The sequence below is a fragment of the Battus philenor genome, unplaced genomic scaffold (assembly GCF_028537555.1).
Source record: "Battus philenor isolate CCGP_79_NKW_IND1 unplaced genomic scaffold, ilBatPhil1.0.hap1 SCAF_11, whole genome shotgun sequence".
NCBI classification, from domain to species: Eukaryota; Metazoa; Arthropoda; class Insecta; order Lepidoptera; family Papilionidae; genus Battus; species Battus philenor.
The window spans coordinates 6,978,081-6,989,733 of record NW_027181673.1 but is presented as its reverse complement, the minus strand read 5'-3'; the positions used below and the strand labels follow the sequence as shown (position 1 = coordinate 6,989,733).

The 11,653-nt window shown below is 32.4% G+C and overlaps 1 protein-coding gene across 1 annotated transcript; it reads left to right on the top strand.

Moving 5' to 3' along the window:
* Window positions 1-1,057: 1,057 nt before the first annotated feature.
* On the top strand, window positions 1,058-11,592 carry LOC137930709 (probable 4-coumarate--CoA ligase 1). Its single transcript, XM_068774052.1, has 9 exons — window positions 1,058-1,421; window positions 3,027-3,237; window positions 6,169-6,315; window positions 6,945-7,145; window positions 7,635-7,743; window positions 8,970-9,196; window positions 9,714-9,892; window positions 10,710-10,865; window positions 11,277-11,592. The coding sequence occupies exons 1-9, from the start codon at window positions 1,158-1,160 to the stop codon at window positions 11,559-11,561; spliced, it is 1,779 nt and encodes a 592-aa protein (XP_068630153.1). The 5' UTR covers window positions 1,058-1,157; the 3' UTR covers window positions 11,562-11,592.
* Window positions 11,593-11,653: the final 61 nt, after the last annotated feature.

The window sequence follows — 11,653 nt, the reverse complement described above, 5'->3', positions numbered from 1 at the left end:
GGTGACACGCACTTTATTTAAATTAATAATATATATATATTCCGTCTAGTTACGAAATTTCTTACAAAAGAAATTTTGTCAATTATTGCAAATAAATCTTTTGCGATGTAAGTGATTTATTGTTTTGATTTAGGGGAATAATGTTATTCGTGTGGTACATATGTGTAAATTTTGTTGAAAATGTATTTTGCAATAGACATTGCATGAAAATTATAATGTATTAAGTATTTAATTATAAATCATTGACGGGTATCGGCTTACTTTGTTATTGTAAAAATAAATATGTTGTTTTCATATAGTTTTTCATTTCCTGACCATTGGACTATTTTTGTTTCAAAATCAATGTTTTTAAATGGAAAGTTTATTTCCTCAATGTTATAAATTATTTTAACCCGACTTTATGCGATTCATTTAGAAATTACGTAAAACTCCAAGATGATTACATCTTGAAACAAATCTTTTAATGGTGGAAGGGCTGATTTATATCTCGAGGCTTGCTAATAGTGAAGGAAAAGTTATTATATATATATATATATATATATATATATATAATATAAAGTTATTATATATATTATATAAAGTTATTATAAATATATATTCTTAAGATTTTAATTATTTATTAAAATTCGGTTATGTGCTATCGGACGTATCGGTAAGCGCAGAGTGAACACACAACAACCTTGGTATAGTCGTCAGAAGATGCTCGAACCGCCTGCAACGGTTTTCAACCGGTCTTATTGGAAGCCTTTGGAAGCGGCTCAGGTCCAGTAGTGGACGTCTTACGGCTGAAATGGGGATAGACAACTAACTTACACTGACCCCCCTTAGTAAATTACATGTCGTAACCATTCCAATAAATATATTATGTCCATATAGTGGAAACATTGAAAAGACTTACCAAAAATGATAGTCAATTTGTCTCATAACTTATCAATGAGGATAAATTTTATAACTATTTGATAAGATAAACTTTATAAAGTTTATTTATAAACAGTGTTCATTACACCAGATACGTATGTTTGAGTAAATAAATAGAAAAATATACACTTCAGATTAATAAGCGAACCTTGTCCTGTGACGATTTGAGTTGCTTGCGCCAAAACAGAGCGAGCCGTTATTTGCGTGTCGTTGCTGCTTCGAAATACATCATAGTAAACATGTCTCACATAAAACTCTTACGCGACTGTTTCTCAAGGAATTTATTAAATAGAAAACCGTGTAAGGAAAGTGTTAGAAAATTAAACACCTTACGATTTGTTTCAAATGGAAGCATTTTTACGCGCAATTTTGGAACTCAAACTGCTCCTGATTTAGACAGCAAAGTTTTAAATTCACCATGGGGTGAGATCAAAGTAGGAAACGAAACATTGACTGAATACGTGTTTAGTGATTACGAACTATGGGCGGACAAACCATCGGTGGTAAGTCACAACTTTCATTTATAATTTTGTTTATTTTTCTTTAATCCATATTAATTTTGAGCTTCGTTCACCAAATATTCCTTAAAATCAAAAAACAAAATTCAAACATTACAAAAATAAATTTAATTCATAACACCGTCAAAATTCCTCATAATTTCAAAAAAAGATGTATTTCGTTTTTATGAATGAAAATGTTTTATTTTTATTCTTTTTCATTTATTGTAATCATTAAACAAAGATGCACCGGCTAATAAGATCGATTTAACCCTGAACCCTTGATTCATTTAAAAGTTTCAACGATAACAATTATTACGGTCCATAGTACAAAGTTCGCGGCGTTCTATATTTGTGCGGATGCGGTCGCATACTGAAGATTTCATTATAAATAGTCTTCATTCGAAGGTAAAGGTTACGTGGATATATACTTGGCGACTTACACCATAGATTTGTAAACAAATAAAACGATTAAATAAAATTTTTAATTAAATATCCCATCAACATTTGTTATGACTTTCTACAACTAATTTTATTGGCCAAGGGATTAATAGTAACAAACTTTTTTATAATGTAAAATGGCGGATAATGAATAATAGCATACGTCGGGTTACCAGGAAAAGACTTTTGCAATAACCTCGCAAGGGCTTCTAATTCGGTGAAACAGTAACATATAGCCAGCCGAGCCTAGGCTCTCCCGGGTGCGGTTAAGCTTCGTTACTCTAAAAGAGGTTTTATACTTGACGCCCTATGCGCCCTACTAGTTCAAGCCCGTTGAATCTGCTAATGTCGTTTGGGTAGCAGTGACACTCCGGTCCAAAAAAATCTAGCGCTAATCTTTGTTTTCTAATTCCACGTCTTTCTTTTTTTACCATATGTAGTCAGTATAAATGCGCCCAGACATAGATGTAAAATTTTACACCCAATAACAGGCGTTAATAATTGTTTTTCAATCTAAAATCTTATTCAGTATAATTGTACGTTTTGTTGTATGTAGTGAAGCATTTTAAATAAATAAGGTTTTTATATGAGAATAAAAGAATATTTATATCCTCTAGTTTGATATTATTGTTGAGCATACAAGTCAAGTTTTATAGCGGTTTTTCCACTTAACCTTCAAGAATGATTTTTCATCGAGTATTTAATTATTCTTATTTGTCACAAAAACTTTAAATTGTTCTTTTAGTGGTAAGTACGACCTGTTCACTGGCGCGATGGCAAACATGTTTCACTTTTCTCATTGAGAAATGAATGGTAATATTAGAGCATTTATTATATTCGAACTACGCGTTCATTTTCTTTAAGATATTTTTATATCAAAGTATCACACATGTAATGTATGAACTAAGATACTTTACTTTGTACGTATGCAATTGTTCTTTGTTTCAACAAGAAGTCATTGTCGTTATATCAGCCGCAGGACGTTTTCTGCTGGACATAAGCCGCCCATATAAATTTCCAAAAAGGCCTTAATGATATCGTCTCCACGTTTTTGGTGGAAGTCACTGACCGCATAAAGAAGTAGTTGATTAAAATGGTCAAAACTTTTCACATACAACAATGATATGTCACTATTTACGTTCAGGCTTTAATTTGTTGCTTGTTCTCCAGACGTGCGGAGTTTCAGGCCGTTCCTATGAATACGGCATGTTGCGAATGATGGTGGAGCGATGTGCTATGGCGTTGATCGGGCACATGCGCCTGTCCCCAGGCGATCGTATCGGGTTAATATTACCCAATATACCCGAATTTCCAGCTCTAATTCATGGAGCGATTCGAGCTGGACTGATTGTAACTTTCGCTAACCCATTATACACGGCAGGTAAGTAAGGGTAATGATGTATCATTAGTACTCGTCTTGGGGACTTCGAGGAGCGTCCATCTAAGCGAACTAAGTTTTAAGATCTCGCAATCTGGTGGACAATTCAATGTAACGGCCAGTTTGAGTTTTTACTGAGAGATATAGGTTAAGAGCTTAATTCTGAAATCTCAGACTCCTTGAATCTGTAAATGTCAAAAGAGTTACAGTATATTGACACTAGTCAATTTTAATAATCAACCTTGAAACGACGATTTCTCTGCTTTGCACTGTTTATTTCAAAAAGCACTTATAATTTGCTTTTACTTAAAAGTTAGATTTAGATTGTAACTGGAAAGACTCCGACTTCTGTAGTACAATTAATACTTATGCAGAGGCCAGAGCTACAAAAATTATATAAAAATAAAAATGTCTTGAATTATTGTTTGTATGAAAAATCGACAAAGAATTGATTGTATTTAGCTCGACTATTAAATAGCTATGTTTATCTTTTAATATTTGTATACTCTGCGAAAATTCGTGTAGATGCTTAATCAAGAAAGTTACGATGTTGGTGCAAATAAAAAATATAGAGATAAAATCAATTAAAGCCTACTATTACTAACTACCATTACTTATCTTGCAAATTGCAATTACTCAAAACATAAAAGATTTCACAGTTAGCATTTTCTAACAGAAATGTAATTTAGTAAATATATACAAAAATTACCAAAAAGTTACGATTAATTGTTTTTAATTTATTTTTAAAACAACACAAACTGTTTGAATAAAAATTAACACAGACAGAGCCGAGTCGCAATTCGTTAACCGCATCCAATTGAGTTCACCGAACGATTATTGCATTTGTTTATCATAAGTTGTTAGCTATGGATTAAACGTTGCATATTAACCGAGTAACATCGTAGCCCACATATGAATAATACGAGATCACAGATAATCCAAGCTATTCATTACTCGCTCTAATTATTAGCTTGATAACTATATACCGGATGATTGGTAACAGGTATAAAACCTTTAAAAGAAGTATACCCCCTTTTAAAGGCTGGTCTTGCTATAAATATTGCTACAAAGAAAAACAACTTTCCTGTCCAACTGTACTTTCTCGGTACTGAGCTGAAAGCGTAGTCTCCACTGCTCGACCCATCTTAGCAGTCGTCCCCTAGGACCCTTGCCTCCCTCCTCTTCTGCTTTTCACCAGAATTTCATTGGGCCTATAATAGTCCGGTACACAAACATATGATTTATACCAAGAGTATAATATGTTATAGTAAAAAATTTACTTGGCACCTACTTTCTTTTTGTAATGTAATTACAGCGATCCGGTTCTTTTTATCGCCGCACTCCATTTTAATATCATGAAATATTTTACAATATATTAGCGCGAAAAGTAGAAAATACAATGAACAGTTATCAATTTTGTTTATTTTTAAACAAACTAAGTACATTCTGCGATTTAAAGCATAGTGCTTTCCGTTAATAAATGAGCTATAGCTTATGTGTATATATGATCAAGTTCTGTTAAGCTGATAAATGTTTTTTTCAATAATTTTGAATATACATCGTGATTGGAAATAGGCGTAAAATTTTAAAGAGCTGAATGTATAGCCCATTTATCAGCAAAAATACAATAAAGTTTTTAACGTCTATTTCCAATAATTCTGTGTAATGTATTTATGTATATTTTTTCTCTGAAATATGTCTACAATTACGACAATTTAATTAATCCTGATATTATACTATTTTGTTTATTTATAATTTAACTTATATTTGTTTTATAATTGTTTTAAATTACTTATTACCGATTTTGTAACATATGTCCTGATTTTTATTATTATAGTTAAATAAATTTGTAATTTAACTATATATTGTAAATACTTTTAAAATGTGACGAAAAAACTACATGATCAATCGGAGCAAGTTTTCCATATGTCCAAAGGTACACAATGTTATAATATAAGCATTAGATTCTAGAAACTATTTAATATTGGAAGTTTCGTGTGACTAAGTTACAGGAAATACAGATAGCTAATAATATTTCTATGTTTGAAATAGTTTTATCAGCGAAAATTTATTTTTTTTCGACACAGAAATAAAATAAGTAATATAAATGCTTTTGTACATGTTTCAAATATTCCATAATACTTTCATTTTTATTATGATTAACTGACATGACCAACAGCAAAATAGTCATCTTAAGTTTACCATACAGATATTAATGACAGTAAATAACTCCAAGTAATATTTTTAATTGTACATGTGTACCGAGGCAAAGTCCGTTTATAAAGAATGTAGGGCTTGTAGCATGTCAATAATTTAAACATGTGTCATCTTACGTTTTATATAATTAAAGACGGTTATGATCAGCGCAACGTTAAGTGCAGATCTAAAAATTGTACCAGAGGTAGTTTTTATTTTAAATATATTTTAAATGAGGTTTTAACGTTTTATATTGTTTTATTATAGGCCAAGCTCCTTGATAGTTCGAGCCATTGTTTAAAATTTTATATTTTTGGTGAACAGCAATTTAATACGCATTTAAAACACACAAACGAATATGTTTTTACAAAAATTAAATTTATCGAAGTTATATGACAAAAGTACAAGATATGTTTCGAAGTAATATATGATGGCACACGTATATGACAGCATTCCTAATAATACTTAAGATGCCGGTTTGTTAATTATGATCGGTGTTTGGATTTCGCTAATTTTAAGATGGAATAATAATTATTATTATTTACACCAGTAATTTGTTTCGATTTCCTAGGAGCTGACTTAGGTTGTATAAAATTAAATATTGAAATAATTCGACTATTAATCATTGCCAAAAACAATAGTTCAAAGAGCGGCATGTGGCTCGCGAGCTGCAGTTTGCAGTTTTATTATTTATACATTATTTCATTATGTAATTAATACTGAAATTTTTAACATTAGAGGAGGTCCGGCGGCAGTTTACGGATTGTGGTGTAAAAAGTATTGGCACTATCGAGATGTTTATGCCACTTGCACAAGAAGTTAGCAAATCCCTTAAAGACTACAAAGGAACAATATGGATTGGCGGGGAAGATGATAAAGCAAAGGGTATGTTTATATTTAAATTTAAATACCTTCAATTTGAAAACATCAGTACTTTAATTCTCAATAATGACAGGGCTTCCGTCGGTAACAGTGTTAAAATAATATAGGTAATTGTAACCGTTCTTATCTCAGCGAGCCTAATTAAAATATCAACAGTAATCGTACATTTAAACTACATAAATTACATGTCCTAAGAAAGACTTACAAGTTGTTAATTAAATTATAACAATGTATACATGCATATAGATTTACTAGCTGCCACCCGGCCGCTTCGCGAACGTAATGGACGCCCTCTCACCCTCTTGCGGATAGAATTGCGTAAATTCCGAATCTTACCTCTACTCGGCGAAAGGAATATTCTTACCAAACTTCAAATTACTATATGATTTCAGAGATACCGTGACAAGGCAGTACATTAGAGTAAACTCTTTATATGTTAACATAGATTAGTACTAATGTTAAATAAATAAATTAGTATTTTGTATTAGTCTTATCACAAACCATCTTCTGAGGCTGCTTTCATTCTTATTTCAGTTTTATTATATTATAAGTATCACAACCAAATGGTTTTTGTACAGCTGTTTGCGTATGGTATGTTTTTAAATCTGTATTAAAATCTCCATAACTTTCAGGGATATTTGGCCTACGCTCGCTTTTAATGGCGGATCACAAAGCTGACTTGCCCAAGTTGAATTGCGATGATGTTTGTCTGATCCCTTACTCCAGTGGCACCACGGGCATGCCCAAAGGTGTCATGTTAACTCATAAGAACCTTGTGTCGAACTTAAAGCAAACGCAGTGCCCGAAGATAATGAAGTACGAAGGGGAAAAGGGTGAGAATTATTATTAAATAATAATAGTTAACGGCAAGTAGGCAAGGCAGTGAACAAGCCACATAGCGGGCGTAATGGATGGTCGCTGGGGCATGTCAACTGACATCACATGACGCTCATTGCAAGGCCTCCACCAAAGACTGCCACGTTGACCATTTTGCGCCGCTTGCATTCAGCGACTCTCCGTGATCTTGACTACGTCGTCAATCTAGAGCTATAACCTCTCTCTAGAGCGGCCTACCCACGCATGGTCTACTGGCACGTGGTCGCCGCTTGAGAACGTTTCGGTCGTAACGACTGTAGGTTGCACGAACGATGCGCTCTGCGGATCTCCCCATGTCTAATTCGAACACGCAGATAAGATCGAGCATAGCCCTTTCAATTGATCTGTCTCAAATACGAGTTTTTTTATAATAATTTTAATAAAAGATATTTTTAACAAAGCCATAGTGCACATTATTAAGCGTGACATTGATTCTTTTTTTACAGGACACGGTGACGTAATTTTGACAGTGCCGCCATTTTTTCACATTTACGGTTTCAACGCAGTTCTCAATTATAATTTAACACTTGGATACCACGTTGTTTCCATGCCTAAGTAAGAATATTCTGTCAATTATTTCGCAACTTTCATGTTTTGCCAACTATGATTACTGTTTATTCTTATTCACAGTGCAATTTTTTTGAATAACATTTTACTGACTATTTTATTTTAATTAGTCCAATGGAATTTAATAAATTGATGATTATGTTGGTTCGCAGCTAACGTTTTCAGTGGAATTTATGCGATCGTATGCAATATTGGTAATAAACCGAAAATGCATCTCATTTGATAGTCGTAACGTCAGGATGTGTTTACATTGAGGCAATATGTCTGCCGTATAAGGAATATTCCTGTTCCCTTGAATATTAAATTGACGATGACATTGACTTTTTATGTATCTTGTAATCAAATGTTCCGTTCCGCCTTCAAATACAATTTTAACGCAAAATTTGCTATGTAAATGCATATTTAGATTTTTTAATGTTGTTTACGCCCACTAATCGGGAAAGTTAAACTACTGTCTCAATATTAATAAAGGCTGACAAATATAGTATAGTACGGGGGTGGCCAAGCTCATTCATAATCTGAGCCATTATTCAAATTTTGTTTCTTTTTTGCAAGCCGCAATTAAATACGTATTTAAAAGGTATAATAAAGATGTTTTTATAGAAATTATATTAGTAGAAAAGACGTAAAAATTAATAAAATATATAAAAAAGTACAAAACATTCGTATTAAGTTTAAATGTTCTTAATAATTCTTTGAATTTTGGTGAATTATTGATTTGTCACCTATATTTTTTTCAAATGAAGGTAAGTTACTACTATACTAATCGGTGTTCCAATTTTAAAATGTTTATTTAATATATACCAAAAAAGTAGAAGAAAACTCGGGTACACTTATGTACCAACAACCACAGATATTTCTTTAAAGGGCCGCATTTAGCTCAGGAGCCGCAAGCTGGCCACCTCTGGAACAGTGCACTTTATAAACAATAGGCGAAAGATATAGTTAAAGAGAAGTATTATGTACATAACATAACGATATCAATGTCGTTATATGATTTAATTATGCGAATATAAACACAAAAAAAATTTAAACACAATTTTACTTTGTACTATTCAAAAAAATATTATATAAAAATTAATCATTACCACATTATCAAGTTTATTCTCAAGTTAAAGTCATTGTTGCCACGATCGCACTGTTTAAATCAAACATATTAATTTTCATAGTAGAATGTTATTAAATAATTAGTATATATTTTATTTTCTGTCAAGATTTACCCCTGAAGACTATATTAAATGTCTAGTAGAATACAAACCAACAACGTTATTCGTGGTGCCATCACTCTTAGCTTTTCTTGCAACGCATCCCTCTGTAAAGAAAGAACACCTGCAATCCGTGGAAACTATTATGGTTGGAGCAGCGCCGACTACAGACAGCATGTTGGAGAAGTTTCTTCTCAAATGTGAAAAGACTAAGGATGAAATAAAATTACTGCAAGGTATGTCGTGTTTGAGTAGAGTTTCCTCTCAAAACTAAGTTATTAATATTTTTTAATCTTAAAATATATGTTATGTTCCGACCCGTTTTAAAAATAGAAACGGCGTGGGAAGGCTTCCCTCTAGGCGACAGACAACATCGTCAGGATTGCAGGTAATCACTGGGTACGGGCATTGCAAGATCAGTCATCATGGCGATCTTTGAAAGAGACCTATGCTTTGGAGTAGGCGTCAATAAGCTGAAATGACGATAACTTAACTATGTATATATACATAAACAAACAATGACAAAACAACAACAATTTATATTAAAGACACCTTCTATAGATAAAGACAATATTAAGTTAGCTAGGTCTATCTATCTCTGTCTATCCTATCTTATTTTTGAAAATTGATTTAATTGACTTTAACTTGACTTCGTTTACGTCAGTATTATCACTAAATTAGTGGTAATATAACTTTATTTATTTTATCTGTGATATTTAAACCAATGGCATATAATTAATAATCTGATTTTAGGTTACGGTATGACGGAAAGCGCTCCGGTAACTTTGATGACTCCCTACATTTACCCATATAATAAAGTCGGCTCGGTTGGCCAATTGATACCCAGTACGCAGGCCAGAATCGTTTCTCTCACATCTATGGAGTCGTTGGGCCCGCATAAGTCGGGTGAATTGTATTTACGGGGCCCTCAGGTAATTAGATGGTATCGTGTTTTTTACTTTATAGAGCACCAGCAGCCAAGAGCCTTTGATAGTTTGAGCCAAAAACAATATACATTATATAAACACAAGTGCAAAATATGAAAATAAACACAATTATTTAATTTTCCACATTAATTCTTTAAAATTTGGTGAATTACTATTTGTTATTATAAATTTTAGACTTAATAAAAATAGCTGCGAAGGGATGATGATAATTTCTGAAATAAAAATGGAACTGATACACGTACTGAGCCACAAATAATCTTTCAAAGAGCGACAAAGTTTCTCCTTCCCCACCCCCTGATAAATAATAATGTGTTATGTGATTTTATAATAAATCTTCACAAATAGATAACATTGAACCAAAGATTACTTGCTATAATATGTTTGTTTTCGACGTTAACAACATCGTGCCGTTCAATACCTAATAAGAACACACTGCGATAATCCCAACTGTGTTGGCTCTTCCCAAAGTCTAAATAACATGTGACCAATCCGTTTGGAAGCCCGATCGGAGAAATATTCCCCATATTTCTTTGAGGGAACAGCTGGAACGTTTGAGAGCTTATAATGTCAAATTATGTTGGCCAATTGGAAATACATAGTGAAAACTTTAAAGATGTGAATGTAGACCAATTTTTTTAAACATATATAAACAGCTATTTCTTATCATTCTGTATTTAATATGTCAATACGTACAAAGTATTCAGTTGGCGTTGATTAAAATATAACAAAACTACTGTTTTGTCTTGATACGGAATTAAACTTAATATCCAGAAATAATTTCTGCAGAAATTGCTTTATTCAGGTCATGAAAGGTTATTGGAAAAATGAAACAGCTACCAAGCAGACTGTAGACAGTGAGGGTTGGCTTCACACAGGCGATGTGGCATATTATGACGAAGATCAGTATTTTTATATTGTCGACCGTACCAAAGAGCTTATTAAAGTTAAAGGAAATCAGGTAAATATAAAAAACGGATAGTAAATTTTTCTATCAAAAGCATTTTTAAAATCAAATACAAGGTAGAGCATAATAAAGTTCATGTTTTAAACTAATTTAAAAGTACATGTACTTTGACGAGTTCATATTTTTTAATAAACAAAGGTTGCAATGTGTTGGAATCAAATGTTGAAAATATGGTCCAAATCTTTAGGAACATTATTCCAAACAACATTTTCCAAAAATGCGCCTGCATGTTTTAGCTATTGGAACCAGTTCAATTTTTTCTAAAATATTTTGCTTCAATTCCGTGAGTGCTTGCCGAGAGTTACATTAGACTGAATTTGAGATGTTGAATTCATTATAGACCAACCTATGTAAAATATTAGCCGAAGAATATTAACTGATTAATAATAAAATTTTTTCTTAAAGGTATCACCAACAGAAATTGAAAGTGTGATAATGGAGTTACCAGAAGTAGCTGACGTGGCAGTCGTCGGCATACCGGATGCGTTAGCCGGGGAAATTCCAAAAGCCTTTGTCGTTCTAAAATTGAATCATATTCTCACTGAGAAACAGATATATGATGTTGTAGCTCAAAAGTTAACCAAATACAAACACCTTGAAGGAGGTGTTGCATTCTTACAAAAAATTCCAAGAAATGCAGCGGGTAAAATTCTAAGGAATGAACTGAGAGTCCTTGGTTCAAAAAAATAAAATATAGCTAATGTATTTAAAATTGAATAACTTTCATTGATAAGTCATGTTTGTTGTTTTAAAGTATTTTTATATTTGTGTTAAGAATGATT